Source organism: Odocoileus virginianus, chromosome 24 (assembly GCF_023699985.2).
Source record: "Odocoileus virginianus isolate 20LAN1187 ecotype Illinois chromosome 24, Ovbor_1.2, whole genome shotgun sequence".
In the NCBI taxonomy this organism is placed as follows: Eukaryota; Metazoa; Chordata; class Mammalia; order Artiodactyla; family Cervidae; genus Odocoileus; species Odocoileus virginianus.
In genome coordinates, this window is record NC_069697.1 from 52,334,973 (window position 1) to 52,353,072 (window position 18,100).

General features: G+C 44.9%; 1 protein-coding gene across 4 annotated transcripts; it reads left to right on the forward strand.

Annotated features, from left to right (window-relative positions):
• The first annotated feature begins 3,163 nt into the window (after positions 1-3,163).
• Positions 3,164-17,791, forward strand: APOF (apolipoprotein F). Of its 4 annotated transcripts, none has more exons than XM_070454790.1 (3): positions 3,164-3,227; positions 6,279-6,466; positions 16,131-17,791. In XM_070454790.1, exon 3 carries the CDS (start codon positions 16,169-16,171, stop codon positions 17,090-17,092), a length of 924 nt encoding a protein of 307 aa, XP_070310891.1. In that variant the 5' UTR covers positions 3,164-3,227; positions 6,279-6,466; positions 16,131-16,168; the 3' UTR covers positions 17,093-17,791. The 4 variants fall into 4 exon arrangements, with proteins under 4 accessions (XP_070310891.1, XP_070310890.1, XP_020739855.2 ...); XM_070454789.1 differs by lacking the exons at positions 3,164-3,227; positions 6,279-6,466 and adding exons at positions 13,994-14,127; positions 14,539-14,606; XM_020884196.2 differs by lacking the exons at positions 3,164-3,227; positions 6,279-6,466 and adding an exon at positions 15,794-15,901.
• Positions 17,792-18,100: the final 309 nt, after the last annotated feature.

The window sequence follows — 18,100 nt, forward strand, 5'->3', positions numbered from 1 at the left end:
GTGACTTGCTATGTCATATATTTTATATTGTACATCAACTATACCTCGAATTATTAAAAAAAAACATGCATCAGAGGGCTTCCCTGGTGGCCCAGTGGTTAAGAATCCACCCTGAAACTTGGGGAACACAGGTTCAGTCGCCGGTCAGGGAACTAAACTCCCTCAGACCACTGAGAAGCTACGCCTGAGCACTGCAGCTAGAGGACCCGCGCACGGCAACGGCCTCACAGGCTGCAACCAACACCCACACAGCCGAACTTAAAAAAGAAGATGCATCGGGAAGAAGCAGGAGACGCGGAGGAAACGTCAGTCTGCCGGCGTGGGGCACAGGGAAAGGAGTCTGGGCAAGAAAAGTGGGTAGACATTGCAAATGTCATGTGCTTCCCTTTTCTTAGAACCCATTAGCTTTCTGGCCCTCTTCTGTTTCCAGCTGAGGTGGGCTAGAAGTGAGATCCAGGAAATAACTGTTCGGGTTAGGGAGAGGCCTAGGTAAACAGTGGGCTTCCCCGGTGGCTTAGCTGGTAAAGAATCCGCCTGCAATGCAGGAGACCTGGGTTCGATGCCTGGGTTGGGAAGATCCCCTGGAGAAGGGAAAGGCTACCGGCTCCAGTATTGCTGGCCTGGAGAATTCCATGGACCGTATTGTCCATAGGGTGGCAAAGAGTCGGGCACGACTGCATGGCTTTCACTTCACATGTGAGTCACCATGCTTACTGATCTTCACCCGTGCAGAATTAAGCATAAAGCAGTCCTTAATACTAACAATCTGGTGATCTAGAAAGAACAAGCTGGTTCTTTCACTCTACTGCATTTTCAACTTCTCTGATCCTGTAGGAAAACTTCCTGTGGAGTCCACACATGCTGAATCCTGAGTATTTTAGATGCTTCTTTGAGTCACTCAGAGGAGGAAGAAAGCTTCAGCCAGTGTGGAACCCAAAGTCTCTAGGGCAAGGCCCGAAGGCCCTCTTGTTAGCCAGCAAAAGGAGAGCAGGTCTGGGGTCCCAAAGGGATAATAGCAAGACCGCTACTGATTCCTTACGTCCCAGCCATGCTGGTATAGGGGTGAAGTTACTTTGATGGGAGAACAGGCTGATAGGGATTGGCAACTGAAAGCAGCACACCAGATTTTCAGGACAGTGGAAGTATTCTGTATGATACTGTAAAGTTTTATGACATACATTTGGCAAAACTGATAGAACTGTGCAAATGCAAAGAACTGAGCCCTAATGTAAACTATGGGCCTAATAATAGGCCCATAATAATATATAATAATAATAATATATGACATTTTAAGTAATACACAATCAAATGTGACTAAGGTACCACACCAGTAGAAGATGTTAACAATAGGGAAACTTAGGGACTGGGGAAGAGGGAATATTTGGAAATTCTGTGGTTCTTGCTCAGTTTTTCTACTAAAACAATAAACTTTTTTTTTACTCAATTTCTTGAGCCGTTTTATTTTATTTTACTGACCACGTTGTGTGACTTGCAGGATCTTGGTTCCCAACTAGGGATTGAACTCGTGCTCCCTTCAGTGGAAGTCTGGACTTAATAACCACTGGACAGCCAGAGAATTCCCAAAAATAAACTTAATTAAAACAAAACAAAAACCCATCACTCAAGGAGTGAGAGCTCATGGGAACTGATGGGGAACAGGTAGCAGAAGAGGACAGGAGCAGAGGCAGGGCGTCTGCTGGGAGGGGCCAGACTTTGTCTTCCTCCCTCTGTCATTCCTCTCAGTCCTGGAGACGAATGAACCACCACTCTCCATCCCCTGCACATTTACACACTGTCTCTCCCCTGTCATTCCCAAGACACCAGCGTTGGAAATGCAAGCAATTTCAAGGAAAAGTAATTGTCATATTGAGCATGACCTGATCGTAGAACTGGGGGTCCAGTCATGGATGGGGGACTCAAGTCAGAAACGGGAGCATTTGGCAGGACCCAAAGACCTAACAGCTTTACAGAAGCAGCAAAGTTTTGAGGTTCCCTGTGAATTTAGGGTCCAAGACTTTCAGGCAGCGGTGCTGGATATCTCTACATCTGGTTCTCCCAGTCTTAGGAATGTGTCCCTGTAGCTCCCCGAAGACTGACTTCTCTTATTCTAGGGATTGATTTCTTCTTGCTTACTGGGGGCCCTCCTGGGACTGAGAGGAGTAAATGAGGGAGGAGGAGGGACCTGGGGTCCCTTCATTGATCTGTTCCCTTTGGCTGTGTGCCACGGTGGCTGTGGAACCAGAGAGAAACCTTGATGCCATGATCACACATGGGCTTTGTACCAGTTTTAGGAGGCACCATGTGCCATCGTTCCTTATTGTTCAGACTGCAGTTCCTCTCCTCGACCCCTGGTTGAGAAATGAAGCCCAATTCCTTATATTTTGATATTAGCTTAGAAAGGGGTAGTAAGGTAATAGACATGTTTAATTAAGGAACTGCATTGGAATTACTGTAAAAACAGAAGTTGCTCTTATTTGGTCTGACTTGCTGGTGGATTCTATTGTTCTATTTCTCTACCTATTAAGTCCATTGAATAAGAAGTATTTTAGGGCAAACTTAGTTACCAAAAGGGAAACTGTAAGGCAGGAGTGGATAAATGAGGAGTTTAGGATTAACAGACACACACTACTGTATGTAAAATAGATAACAGGTACCTCCTGCAGAGCAGAGAGAACTGTATTCAATATCTTGTAATAACCTATAGTGGAAAGGAATCTGAAGAATGTATATATAATTCAGATATATATATCTGAATCACTTTGCTATACACCTGAAACTAACACAACATTGTAAATCAACTATACTTCAATTAGAAAATAAAAAATAAAAGAACTATTTTGGTGTCTCCTATCCAGAAATCACTGGCATCGCTGCCTTTCACCTCCCTCTTCCCCAGAAGACACAGAGGAAATTTTCCTGATCTAAGTTTAGGTCTGGAGAAATCCTAAGATGAGAGGGATATGGGGCAGCGTCCACAGAGGGAGAAACCTGATTTCAGCTTCAGGGCAAAGCCTGAACTAAGAAGAGGCAGATAAATATTTGTGAAGGTTGCGTCCTTCACTGTTTTTAGTGAGGTCAACTGAGGTTGTCAGAGGGGTCAACTGTTTTGACTGAGATAAAGAGAAGGTCAGATCTAGAAAGCGGTCATTCAGATCAAGAGCGGCACGGAGGCAAAGGACGTGCTCAGATCATCTCATTCCTCTGGCTTCTTTTTTTTCCAGGAGCAGGTAAATATCTCCCACAGCCCGTAAGTTCTGACGTTCAGGGCAACTGAGGTTTCCAAGGGCGGAGACACTCCGATCTCTGAGCAGTCCTGGAGCCTCTTCCCCCCAAGCCTTCCCCCACTGCCCAGTCTGAGCGCTGCTCTCCAGAGGGGCTGTTCTGGGGCCCACGGGATCCAGCCTGCGCCGCTCTGCTGTGTCTTGCCGTCCCCAGTGGCTGCCTTCCCACGACATGCCCAGGGAGGGGTCCTGACCTTCCCGCAGTCTATATCAGAAACTGGGCATCCTCTGAACCTGCTCTCCAACCAGATCCTTCTACCAGACCCTAAAACTTGCCAAGATCTCTTGCATGTGGCCCCCTCCTTAGCCCCTCTGCCTGAGTACCTATCCAACTTAGCTTTGGAGGTGGTCTTGGCAGAGATTGGTTGCACAACTGAGGCTCACATTCTGCAGCTCCAGCTTGTTAAGACAGGAGGAAAGGACACCACTGAAACCCTCATCCGTGAGAGCAAAAAGCACAGTGAAGGAAAAGGGACTGGCAAAGCTAAGGTCATTCTGAAGGATCTGGGAGGATCCCCAGGGGAGCTTAGGCGAGTGAGGCGCTCAGTTACCCTTGTGGAGGCATGTAGGCAGGAAGATAGGTGGGTGCTCTATGAGACAGCAAAAATGATAGCTGAATTTGCTGAGAAGCTCCCTAACACTGAGCTGGTAACAGAGTTTGAAGCTGCCGCCGTTGATGTCACCCAGAAGTGCACGGACGAGTCCTGGGGGCATTTGCAAGCAGTAAGCAACCAGCGAGTGAACGGCCCTGAGATAAAAGACTTCACAATGCCTACAGAAGATCAGCGGTACTTCATCAACGCTCCACAACCATTCTGATGCACATTGTAGTGGAGTTCATGAAGACGCAAGTCCAGAATATTTTTGGATAGGGAAGGCCTCCAAGGCACCCTATTTCCTTTCTCAAACGTCTCTGATAAGATCATGTACAAGGACTGGGCAGAACAGGTAGAAATGTTGAGAAGCTTAGGGCAGAAGCATCTATTCATTTGATCCCAATGCTAAAAGCCATGTGACCAGGGTCAGCTCTGCCCCCTCTCTTAATAAGTCCTAGTCTCCATTTCTTCCCCCAATTTTTGTTTGTCAGATACTGGGGATGTATTACGTACTAGACATGAAGGATATTGTAATCTTTCCCCATTTATCTACCTTTTACTTTCTAATTCCCAACGGGATGCTGTAACTTGCTTGTGTTCATTTTTAAACAGAAAAGAGAAATTAAATGTTGCTTCTAGATCAGAACCACAGTTATTTGATCTCTTTTAACTCTGAGTCTCCAGAGCTTTTTTTTTTTTTTTTTTTTTGGTGTTGCATCACATGGGATCTTGTTTTCCTGACTTCACCACTGGACCACCAGGCAATTCCCTCCATAGCTTCTTTTGTGAGCTGGAGGTAGAATGTTGCAGGGACCCACAGAAGTGCCGATGCATTTTGAGATTGAGTATGTTAACAGCGGGACAAGGTTTGAGCAGTCAATACAAATGGGCAAATATTTGTAGAGGGCATGTCCCTTGCTGATTGTTGGGAAAAGCAACCAACTTTCCTCCACATGGGATGGAGAACTGGGCAGAGTGAGTTTCCATCTACTAGAGCGGCTTCACTTCTCAGTGACTGGATTGTGCGGTAGTTTGGGGCCCTATATCTACATGGAATGGGCCACATGAAGCAGAAAAAGCCCCTGGTAATCCGGATGGGGAGACCAAGAAGAGCAACTGAGTCCCATTCTCTAGTCCCTGGCCCCAAACTGAAAAGGAAGGGAGGCTGGGAGTTGATGAGGAAGATGTCTTCCAACTGAACCCTGGGCTCCTTCAGACCACAGCCCAAAGGGAACATGTGAATGTTGTCTTCCACTCTAGTGTAGTCTGACCTGGCTAAGCATCACTGAGCCCCGTCGTGACCTGCTCCTCGAGTGCCTGCGGCTCTTCCCTGCGGTTCTCGCTTCATGTGGAGCCCAGGAAAGACCCTGGTATCTTTTTCCTCATTTCTGGGGATCCACCCACCCTCTGGAGACTCTTAGTTCTGCCAGGTTCTACTCCCAAAGCCCCTGCCTGACGTTACCCATTTTGTCCTCTGCCAAGAATGTCCTGGGAGCAAGCTGATCACCAGGCTGAGCCCTACCTCCTGCAGCTTCATCTTCATAAGCTGGACGACATGAAAGCCAAGTAAGCTTTTTTCAAGCAAACACAAGCTGCCAGATGGACAGTAGCTCAGGGCGGGGCCTCCCAGGGAGTGCTCTGCTCTCTGCGCTGCAGTGATTAGGCAGGCTTCAGCCTTATCCTGGAGAGAAAGATGTGCCTTCTCTACTCTAGAAAGCTAGTATGAGCATATGTACAATGTGGCCCAGCTGTCGCCAGGAGTGGGAATCTACAAAGTCAAACATGGCTTTGGACTCTGCTGCCCAGAACTACAACAGACCCGAAGAGCGAGGCTGAGATGGGGCCATAGACCTGGGGCCATACATCATGCCCAGGTTGTCAGAGGACCAGGGGCTATTGGTGAGCTCTGTGCTCAAATCTGCAGTGAAAGCTGGGATTCAGTAGCTGATCTAGTATCACTATGAAAAAGAGAAAAAGACCCCTCTATTGGAGACTAGAGAGGAGGGCTTGGGAGGCAGCACAGATGTGAATCACCCAGAGGTGACAAACGACAATCAAAGCCTCAGAGGACAAGACTCCTGAAGAAGTGATCTCAACTCCTACTCATGTGGGGCCTTATTCAGGGGCCAGGACCTAGATACTTCTCCTAGAAACTTTATGCTTTACATAAACAAAGAGGTTATGCACAGAAAGAATTAAACTGAATTTAAAATTGTCACTGACTCCCTTATCCTAATCCTCAGGTATGGAATGGAATAATTCAACTATGATTATGTCAGTCTATCAGTATTTGTGCTAAGTAAAGAGAATCCTCTTACCTCAAACAAACAAAAAGGTTTTCCTTTCACCAGGAAATCATATGACTCCTTAAGACATATACATGTTTCCTTTATTCTTTCAGACTCTGGGTACTGCAATAAATTGAGATTTCGCAGTGATCAGATGGCCCCAGGAGCAAGAACGCTGCCAGGCCAGCAAGTCTTTCATCAATGTGCTAATCCACACATTGAAAATCAGAAGTGACATCAATCTTACCGGTCCTTGTTGAAATTTCAGATAGTTGGGATCAGGATAATCCGTCTGATTAAGGTAGGGAAGAGGAACCGAGGGGTGTATTAAAATGCAATCTTAGGGGTTTTACGACTTCTTCCACAATTTCCAGACCACTGCTATCCCACAGAAATCTGCGGGAAGACGGAAATATTCTCTATCTGTGCGTCCCATATGGTGGATGCCAGCCCCATGTGTCTACTGGGTGCTTGAAATGTGGGTGGCACAACTGAGAAGCTGAATTTTCTTTCCACGTTTTAAATTCTCATTCATAGTTTTTATTCTCGGTATTACATGATACTGTCTCTAAATGTTACGAACTGAACCGTGTATAACAAAATTCCTAGATTGAAGCCCTAACCGACAATGTGACTGTATTTGCTCAGAGGGCCTTTAAGGAGAGGGCAGAGAGCCATTAACCATTAAGGTTCAGTGAGACTATAAGAGTGCGACTGTAATCCAGCGGGGCTGGTGTCGTAAGAAGTGGAAGAGACACCAGAAATGCGTATACACAGAGGAAAGGCCGTGTGTGGGAACAGCAAGGCAGCAGCCATCTGCAAACTACAGAGAGAGGCTTCAGAACTAACCAAACCTGCCAACGCCTTGACCTTGGGCTTTCAGCCTCCAGGTCGTGAGGAATAAACTCCTTTTGTTTAAATCATCCCATCTATGGTATTTTGTTATGGTGGGCCTGGCACACTAATATATTAAATATGGGTCTTTCTTCACCTATTTTCTGGTATCCTGTGAGTCTACTCAATTTGAAAAAAAAATTGCCCTCTTCATTATAAAAAAGGAACTTAAAACTAAAGAAAATAATTTTCTTGCTTCCTTTTTTAGTTTACTTTTTTTTTTTTTAAGCCATGCTACGCAGCTTGTGGAATTCTAATTCCCTGACCAGGAATTGAAACTGAGCCCTTGGCAGTGAAAGTACCCAGTCTTAACCACTGGACTACCAAGAAATTCCCAGTTTAGTTTTTTTTTTTAGTTGTGGTAAAAAAAAAAATATATCATAAAATTTGCCATCTTAACCACTTCTAAGTGTACAGTTCAATAGCTGGCCTGTAACTATGAACTGTGTCCACGTGGCTGTGCGGTCCATCTCCAGAACTTTCTCATCTTGCTAAACTGAAAATCTGCCCATTAAACATTAACTCCCCATCTCCTCCTCCCCTCAGCCCCCAACCACCACCCTTATATAGAAACCAGGCAAGTTTCTGTACCTTTGACTCCTGTAGCTATCTTCCTGGTCACTGCTGTTTGCACCTCTGATGGAGATTCCTGTGGCAGCTGTCCTGCTTGCTTCCCTCTCTTCCATCTCCCCTTCTCCCGGGTCCGTCTTTCACATTCCCTCTTGAGTGATCTGGGCTTCCCAAGTGGCTCAGTGGTAAAGAATCTGCCTGCAATGCAGGAGCCCTAGGGTTCAATCCCTGGGTAAGGGAGATTACCTGGAGAAGGGAATGGCAACCCACTCCAGTATTCTTGCCTAGGAAACCCCGTGGACAGAGCCGGGTGGGTCACAGTCCAGGGGTGGCAAAGAGTCGGGCATGACTGAGTACCCAGGCACACTTGAGTTATCTTTCTAAAACACAGGTTTGATCCTTTCACTTCCCTGTCCAGAGCACTTGATAGTTCCCCCGCTGCTTCTAAGACAGAGTCCAGAGCCTCTGAGTGCGTCTGGTCTTTGACTAACCTTGACAGCCTTAGGACCATGCCACCCACACACCTACTTTGTATCGGAGTTATCTTCATCTTGGACTACTTTCCATTCTTCAAAGGCAGGCTTTTCCTCTCAGTGCTTTGCCATGTCCTCTACCCGCCCTCCAGATTAAACTTCTGCCTTCGAGACTCAGCTCAGGGGCTTCCCTGGTGCTTCAGTGGTAGGGAATTCACCTGCCAGTGCAGGAGACTCAAGAGATGTGGGTTCGATCCCTGAGTTGGAAAGATCCCCTGGAGTAGGAACTGGCCACCCACTCCAGTATTTTTGCCTGGAAAATCCCACGGACAGAGCAACCTGGGGCCCATGGGGCCCTAGACCTCTACAGCCCATGGGGTCACGAACAGCTGGAAGCAGCTGAGAACACAGACCTCAAGGTTCATCAGCATCACACATTTCCTTACTTTTTATCCCATTGCACATATAGACCACATTTTGTTCACCCATTTGTGACAGACTTTTAGCTTGAGTGAAATAGTCTTTCACTGTGGTTTTGATTAGTATTTTCCTAATGATTAATAATGTTGAACATATTTCATGTGCTTACTGGTCATTTGTATGTCTTTTCTGGAGAAATGTCTATTCAAGTCCCTTTCCCACATCCCCTTTTTTTGGCCGTACCACTCATCTTGCAGGACTTTGTTCCCCCACCAGGGATCCAACCACTGGACCTCCAAAGAATTCCCCTTTGCACACTGGTTTTTTTTTTTTTTTTAATGCTGGACACAATCTTATGGTGTGATATGTGTGTGCTCAGTCATGTCCGACTCTTTGTGATGCCATGTCCTGCAGCCTGCCAGGCTCCTCCATCCATGGGATTTTTCAGGCAAGAATATTGGAGTGGGTTGCCGTTTCTAATCCAGGGGATCTTCCTGACACAGGGATCGAAACTGTATCTCCTCTCTCTCACCTGTATTGGCAAGCAGATTCTTTACCACCAAACCACTTGGGAAGCCTCAGTTTGCACATTTTTAAATTGAATTATTCTTTGTTAAGTTGTAGGAGATCTTTATATATTCTGAATATTAATCCCTCATCAACTATATGATATGCAAATATTTTCTCCCATCCTGTGGGTTACTTTTCACTCTGTTGTTAGTGTCCTTTGATGCACAAAAGTTTTAAAAGTTTATTATTTTTAAGTTGTTATGAAGTCTAATTTATCTATTTTTCTTTTTTTACCTGTGCTTTTAGTGTCACATCCAAAAAATCATTGCCAAATATGTTGTCATGAAGATTTTTTTCCAATGTTTTCTTCTAAGAATTGTGCGGTTTTAGTTCTTATGTTCAAGTCTTTAATCCATTCTTTTAAAAAATATTTTTATTTCTTTAGCCTGGGCCAGATTTTAGTTGCAGCACACTGGATCTTCAATCTTCCTTGTAACTACAAGCTTTAGTTACAGCATATGGGACCAGGAATCGAACCCAGACACCCTTTATTGGGAGTGCAGAGTCTTAGCCTCTGGACCACCAGGGAAGTTCCTTTAAACCATTCTAAGTTAATTTTTGAATATAATATAAGGGAAGGGTCAAACTTCATTCTTTTGCATGTGAATATCCAGTTGCCTCAGCACCATATATCTCATTGAATGATTTCAACACACTGGTAAAAAATTATTAAACTACATAAGCAAAGATTTACTTCTGGGTTCTCTGTTCTATTCCATTAGCCTATATCTCTATTTCTATGCCTATACCATACTGGCTTTTGTGTGTTTTTGCAAATTTTGTTCTTAGTTTATTTTTTAAATTGAAACTTTTGCTTTTCTCATTGATTCTCATAAGTTCCCAGTATGTTAATGAAGTCTCTCGTCCAGTTATCTGTTAGGGCTAACCTAGAAATATTTTCAAGAAATGCTTTCCCTTGCCCAAGCATATTCTCCTGGGAGGCAAGCCTTGTTGAGTCGTGTATCCTAGTTGGTATCTTCATTTTTAAGAAGAGGATTATTCTCTACCTGCATCTCAGCTGCTTATGGAAGCACACAAATGTGGCTTTGATTGGCCTGGAAGAACAGCTCCTTTGCGGTAACTGTCATTATATAGTACCACACTGTTTTGATTACTACAGCTTTTTTTTAATTTTCAGGAACCACTTCATTTTTATTTTACTGACTTCTTTCTGATCACCAAATTTGCTTTCTTCTTTGGAGTGATGTAACTTTGTAATAAATTTTGAAATCAGGAAACAAGTTCTCCAAGTTTATTTTGTTTTTCAAGGTTGCTCTGGCTATTCAATGTCTCTTGAAATTCCATGTGAATTTTAGGATGGTTTCTCTACTTTGCAAAAAACATCACTAGGATTTTGGTAGAGACTGCGTCAGATTTGTTTGTCTCTTTGGGTAGTATTGGTATCTTAACAGTATTAAGTCTTCCAGTCCATGGGTGTGATATCTTTCTGTGTATTTATGCCTATGTAATTTCTGTCATCAATGTTTTGTAGTTTTCAGTGTATAGGGGTTTTTTTTTTGCCTCCTTTGTTTACTCCTAATTATTTTATTCTTTTTGATGATGTTGTAAAAAAGTTTGTTGTAAAAAAATTGTTTTCTCTCTTAATTTCATTTTTCCATGTTTTTCATTGTTAGGGTATAGTAATGCAACTAATTTGAGGTGTTGATTTTGTATCCTGTAGTTTTGCTTAATTTGCTTATTAATTTTAATAAGTGTTGTGTGTGTGTGTGTGTGTGTGTGTGTGTGGTGCACCTATTTAGGGTTTTCTACATATATGATCATGTCTTCTGCAAACAGAGATAATTTTGCTTTTTCTTTCCAATTTGGATGTCTTGTTTTCTTATTCTTGAGTAATTGCACTGGATAGAACATCTGACACTATGTTGAGTAAAAATGGCGTAAACAAACATCTTTGTCTGTTCCTGATCTTAGAGGAAAAACTTTCAGTCTTGTTACCATTGAATATCCTGTTAGCTGTGGGTTTTTCATATATGGCCTTTGTTATTGAGCAACCTTTTTCCTATTTATATTTTATAGATGTAAAATGCTTCTCTACATCAATTGATATGATCATGTGATTTTTCTCCTTCATTCTGTTAATGTAGTGAATTATGCTGATTGATTTTCACATGTTGATCCACTCTTAAATTCTAGAAATAAATCCTGCCTGGTCATGTTGTATAACACTCTTAATATGCTGCCAAATTCAACGTGCTAGTATTTTGCATTCATAGTCTCATGAAATACATTTTCTGTAGTTTTCACTCCTTGTAGGGTCTTTGTCTAGCACTGATATCAGGGTAATACTGGTGTCCTAGAATTAGTTTGAAATGTCTCCTCCTCTTTGATATACTGAAAGAGTCTGAGAAGGAGTGGTGTTAATTCTTCAAATGTTTGGCAGGAAAAAAGGAATGAAAAAGAAAACCCACAACTGTTTGGTAAAATTCACCAATAAAGCCGTTTTGTCCGGGGCTTTTCCATATTAGGAAAATTTTGGTTACTGTTTCAATCTTCCTATTAATTAAAGGTATATTCAAATTTTCTATTACTTCATGATTCAGTCATGGTAGCAATTTGTGTGTTTCTAGCAATTTGTCTGTTTCCTTTAGATTATAAAATGTATTAGCATATACTTATTCATGCGTCCATGTATGCTAAGTCTGACTCTTTACGACACTATGGACCACAGCCCTCCAGGCTCCTGTCTATGGGATTCTGCAGGCAAGAACACTGGAGTGGGTTGCCATGCCCTCCTCCAGGGGATCTACCTGACCCGGGGATCAAACTCCAGGCTCTTGCGTCTCCTGCATTGGCAGCTGGGTTCTTTCCCACTAGTGCTACCTGGGAAGCCCACACCTATTCATGATTCTCTCTTAAAGTCCTTTTTGCTTCTGTAAAACAAGTATTAATATCCCCATTTTTGTTTCTTCTTTTTATTGAGATATAATTGACATATTAGTTGCAGATGTGCAACATAATGATATGATATTTGTATATATTGCAAAGCAATCACCACAATAAGTCTATTTAACATCCATCACCACATATAGTTAGGACTTTTTTCTTGTGATGAGAATTTTTAAGATCTATTCTTTTAGCAACTTTCAAATATACAATACATTATTATTAACTATAGTCACCATGTTGTACATCACATCCCCAGGACTTTTCAGTTTTCTAACTGGAAGTTTGTGCCTTTTGACTTCCTCTATCCATTTTGCTCAGTCCCCACCTCCTGGCAACTACCAATCTGTTCTCTGTATCTATGAGTTCAATTTTTCTTAAAAGATTCCACACATAAGTGACATCAGGAGGTATATGTCTTTCTGAGTCTGACATTTCATTTAGCAAATTGCCCTCAAGGTCTATCTAGTGGTAAAGAATCCGCATGCCAATGCAGGAGATGTAAGAAACGCAGGTTCAATCCATGGGTTGGGAAGATGGGAGATGGAATGGCAACCCACTCCAGTATTCTTGGCTGGAGAATTCCAGGGACAAAGGAGCGTGGCGGGCTATGGTCCACAGGGTCGCAAAGAGTTGGACGCGACTGAATTGACTCAGCACGCTCACATGCAAAGTCAGGTAACTGGACTTCCCTGGTGGCTCAGCGATAAAGAGTCCACCTACCAAGGCAGCAGATGCGGCATCAGTGATCCCCAGGTCGGGAAGCTTCCCTGGAGGAGGAAACAGCATCCAACTCCAGTGTGCTTGCCTGGGAAATCCCACTGACAGAAGGAGCCTGGCGGGCCACAGTCCATGGATGGGGTCGCAAAGAGTCAGACACAACTCAGTGAGGAAACGACAGCAACTTCAGGCAGAAAGGATCCCCCCCTTTGCAGCTGGTTCTTGCTTCCAGCAGTTCGGTAGTGTGTCTGTACAAACCAACCGCTCTTCCTTCTTCTATCTGCTCTCTGGGAACTAAGAGAAATAAAACAAATAGAGGGAAGGACCACGAGCCCCTCCCTCTGGCCTGTACCTTTCGTTATCTATCAGAAGGGAGTGACAACGCCGAGGAAGCTTTTTACCGCAACCATATGTAGGAACCTGTACTAGTTTCAGAAGGCGTCAGATACCATCTTTACTGCTAAACCCTAGATGAAACTGCTTAACCCTAAACTCCCAACTTTTGGAGTACTGGTTAGATATGGAAAGAGTTACTACCCAGATGATGAATAGATTTTTTTTTTTATGTTTTCCATTAGAATTAGAAAAGTGAGAAGTGAAAGTTGTACTGATTTCATTCAACTTACCAATATTTTCAGTTTCCCCAGACCTTCACCCAGTGTATCCTTTTAATGAGAACTTATTAAACATTTTGGGGAGTCTCTTGCCAGAGATCATCAGTCTTTTTACCTTACCTCTTCTCCCTTTCAGAATCTACAGAGGAAACTTCCCTCATCTCATGTGTAGGTCCAGGGTAAAACCTTAGAACTTGGGGATATGGGGCAGGACTGCTGCTGCTGCTGCCGAGTCACGCCAAGCGTGCCCGACTCCGTGCGACCCCATAGATGGCAGCCCACCAGGCTCCCGCCCCTGGGATTCTCCAGGCAAGAACACTGGAGTGGGCTGCCATTTCCTTCTCCAGCGCGTGAAAGTGAAGGCGCTCAGTCGTGTCCGACTCTTCGAGACCCCATGGATTGTAGCCCACCAGGCTCCTCCATCCATGGATTTCCCAGGCAAGAGTACTGGAGCGGGGTGCCATTGCCTTCTCCCGGGGCAGGACTAGCAGGGCCAAAAACGGACAAGGGCCTGTATTTGTCAGCATAGGACAAAGGTGAGAAGCACAAAGTCTGGGCTGGAAAGACATGAATAAATATTTGCACGTGCTATGTCCTTCACTGTTTTGGATGCTATCAGCATTCTGGTCCTTGTGATTTTGGCTAGGGTATAGAGGAAAGTGGGATACAACCAAAAAATCAAAACCGTCATTCCAGCCATGAAGATATCAAAGCAAAGATGTTTGGACTTTCTTGTTCTTCTGGTATGCTTCTTCCTAAAAACAGTGAGGACCTCCCATAGCCCATATGGGTGTGAGGTATGTTCAGGGTAACTGAAGTTTCTAAGGGCTGAGACACTTCCAAGCTCTGAGCAGTCCTGGAGTCTCTTCCCCCCAAGCCTTCCCCCACTGCCCACTCTGAGCGCTGCTGCTCTCCGGCGGGGCTGTTCTGGGGCCCACGGGATCCAGGCTGCGCCACTCCTTTGCTGTGTCTTGCCGTCCCCAGTGGCTGCCTTCCCAAGACATGCCCAAGGAGGGGCCCCAACCTTCCAGCAGCCTATCTCAGAAACTGGGCATCCTCTGAACCTGCTCTCCAACCAGGTCCTGCAGCATCTCTCGCATGTGGCCCCTCCTTAGCCCCTCCGCTTGAGCATCTGTCCAACCTAGCTTTGAAGGTGCTCCTAGGAGAGGCTGGTTGCACGGCCTGAGGCTCACATTCTGCACATTCAGCTTGTTAAGACAGGAGAAAAGGACCGAACCCCTCATCCGTGACAGCAAAAAGCACAACAAAGGAAAAGGTACTGGCAATTCTAAAGTCATTCTGAGGAATCTTGGGGGACCCCCAGGGAGGACCGGATGAATCAAAAACTCAGCTACTTACCTTGAGAGGTTTATTAATGATGGTGAATACAACCCTTTGGGCGGGCTGGTCTGCCAGTTAACTTGAATGGCGATGGAACTCGCTGAGAAGCCATCTCCCATGTTGTGTAACACAATTCAGAGCTTTTGGAATCAACCTCTTCTAGAACTGCCAGTATGAGTCTTGGGAACTAGTTGGAGAGTTAGGTAAAAAGCTTAAAACATCCCCAAGTTAAGAGCCTCTCAATGTCTATGGATGACAACAACATGATTTACAAAATGTTCTACAGCTATTCTGAAGTGCTTTATGGAGAAACTGATTCAGGAACTTGTCCAGATTCTTTACTGCAGATATTCAATGCCACATTGTAAACAGGTCTGCTTTCCCAGGACAGTGTTCAAAGATGGGACAGGGACTTCCCTGATGGTTCAGTGGTTAAGAATCTGCCTTCCAATGCAGGGGACACAGGTTTGATCCCTGGTCTGGGCACTAAGATCCCACATCCCACAGGTTAACTAAGCCCATACACCCTCAACTATGCACCACAACTAGAGAGAAGCCCACACAATGTAACGAAGACCCTGGTGCTGGAACAAATACCAAACACAGGCAAATAAATAAATAAGATGGGACACAGTAAGTAGGCAGAAATGTTGGACACTACTTAGAATAGATATACTCTATTTCATCCCAGTGCTGGCTTTAACCTTGCCCTTCTCCACTTGGTAGCTCTCAGTCCTTATTTCACATTCCATTTTTCATTTTTTCTTTCAGTTAGCATATACTGTACCTGTACTACATCTCAGCATGAGAAGCATTTTAACTTTTTTCCTTATCCATCCCCCTGTACTAAAACCCCAATGAGACACTGTAGCTTGCTAATTTAATTTTTAAACTGAAAAGAGAAATAAAAGGGAATCATAGACATCTAGTCTCTTCTGATTCTGGGTCTCCCAGCTTCTATCATGAGCTAAAGTGGGAACGTGGCAGGGACTGGTTGGAAATGCCAAATGCCGAAGTTTTTAGATACTGAGGCCAAGTGTGGGACAAGTGCACAAAGTCTGAGAAGCCAGAACAGAGGAACAAATATTTGCAGAGATTACATCTATTACTGATACTAGAGGAAAGCCAGTACATCTGCTCTCTTCATGGGGCAGAGGAGTCGGCAGAACAGGATCGAGGAGCTACCAAATCCATCAAGGCGGTCTCACTTCTGAATCACTGGACTGTGTGGTAATTTGGAGCTCCTTCTAAATGGGTGGGAATCATGCTGAGGAAGACCTGAAGATGGAGAAGGTCAAGTGAGAACAATCGGGTTGAGTTTCCTGGGTTTTAGTCCTTTAGCTAAAAAAGATCAGAAATTTGGAGGTAAGAGATGAGGTTCGCCCCGAGTCCTGGGCTCCTTTTGGACCACAGCCCTTACGGAAATGGTTTGTATCCCTCTGGTTTCTCCCCTCTCCAGTGCACTCTGCTACGGACCTGCATGGTCTCAGACGCATCATGTTACCACTTGAGCTACTTCTCTGCTGCTTCCTGCTGCACACTGCAGACGCCATTTCATCTGGAAACCAGACGGATGTCTTACTACATCTTCCTTCACCCTTGGAATCCTCGCTAACTTCCTCATACCCCTTGTCTTGCCAGACCCTTCTTCCCAATTCCCTCCCTGGCTTCACTCAGATGGCCCCTCTCCCCAGGTTCCTGGTAAGCCTGCCACTGATGATCGCCCTGGAGAGAGCTGGTTGTCAAGCTGATGTACGGGTCCTGCAGCTGCGGCTGTACCGCCAAGGGGGTGTAAACGCTACACAGACCCTCATCAGACATCTGCAAGAGCTGGAGAGAAGCAGAAGCAGAGGGACGGGAGTGTCAGTAGATGCCCTGACCTCTGCTCTGCAGCTGTGGGCTGGAGAGAAGCCAGGCCCACGGAGAGCCCGACGGTCACCCTCCGTCAAAGACTGTGAGCAGGAGCAGGAGAAGAGTGTGCACAACGTAGTCCAGATGTTGCCGGGAGTGGGGACCTTCTACAACCTGGGCACAGCAGTGTATTATGCTCTTCGGAACTGCTCGGACATGGCCAAGGAACGAGGGCGAGATGGGGTCATAGATCTGGGATATGACCTTCTGTTGGCCATGGCTGGAACGTCAGGGGGACCCACAGGGCTACAGATCGGCATTGCACTTAAACCTGTGCTGAAGGCTGGGGTTCAGCGGCTGATCCAGTATTACTACGAGAGGGAGGCAAACACCCCTCCACCAGAGACCAGCGAGGAGGTCTTGGGGAGCACCTCAGATATGAGTGAAGTGGAAGAAACAACTATCATGGCCCCTTTCGTGTCAGAAGTAGTAAGTTCAAATCCATGCTGGGGGTGGACCTTATTCAACACCTGTGGCTTAGATCCTAGGTATTGGAATATTAGGATATAAAAGAAGGTGGCAGGAGCCAACCGTTAGGCCTGAACCCTTTCACTGACAGAGGGCCTAGGTTCAATCCCCGGTCAGGGAACTAACATCATGCAAGCCGTGCAGCACAGCCAAAATAAACAATAATAAAATAAAAAGATAGTGACCTCTGACTAAAGAGAATTCAATCCAGTCCACTTAATCCAGCAGAACTCTACTCTGATTCCTTCCCTTCTATAAACTGCAATCCATAACCAGATCAGGATAAGTGTTCTGAGATTACAAAAAGGCAAAGAAAGAGGGGAATGAGAAGAGCTAACGTTTTTCTGCTCACCTTTTGGCGATGTGGCCAAAAATAAATAAGTAAATAATAAAAGAAGGTGGTAAACACTGATTACTAGACCTAGTATCCTGTAACTTGTAATGTGTGTGTTCAAAATCCAAATCTCTGATTTCTTATCAAGGAGAAAAGCAGTACTGTAACATGTAAGAATTTTAAAGTTTCTGGTTTGGAATCAGAGGATTTGGCTTTGAATCCAGGCTCCACTTGTTAGAGCTTCAGTGACCATTGACCAGTAACTTATTTCTCCAAACTCAGTTTTTTAAAATTTCTAAAGTGAGGGTAATGATTTGCATCTCAAGAGGTTTCGTGGAAATTAGAAACGATACGCTGTACTAATGCTTAGCACCGTACCAACAATAAAGCAGCTTTTGTCATTGTTATTGGTGTTGTTACTTATGCCCGCCCCTTCCCGTCCCGAAGTGTCGCAATTCCGCCCGCTTCTTAGGTCAACGCCTCCAAGATCTTGAACTAGTCTCGGTTCCGCCGAGTGGGTTCTGCTTCTCGGAAATCAGCTGTTTCAGTCCCGAGCAATTCTGCTAACTGGGCTCCTCCCTCCGCACGCACGGGGCGGGGCTTACTTGAGCCCGCCCACCGTTTGCGGCCGCTGGGGGTGTGGCTTCGGCTCCTCCTGCCCCGCCCCTCGGAGAGGTGGTGCTGTGGTGGCGCCAATGAGCTCACGGCCTGGGGAA

Coding starts and splice junctions, on each gene's coding strand:
- APOF (XM_070454789.1), top strand. Junction 14,607..16,130: donor AAAGCACAACAAAGGAAAAG/GTACTGGCAATT, acceptor TCCCCTCTCCAG/TGCACTCTGCTACGGACCTG.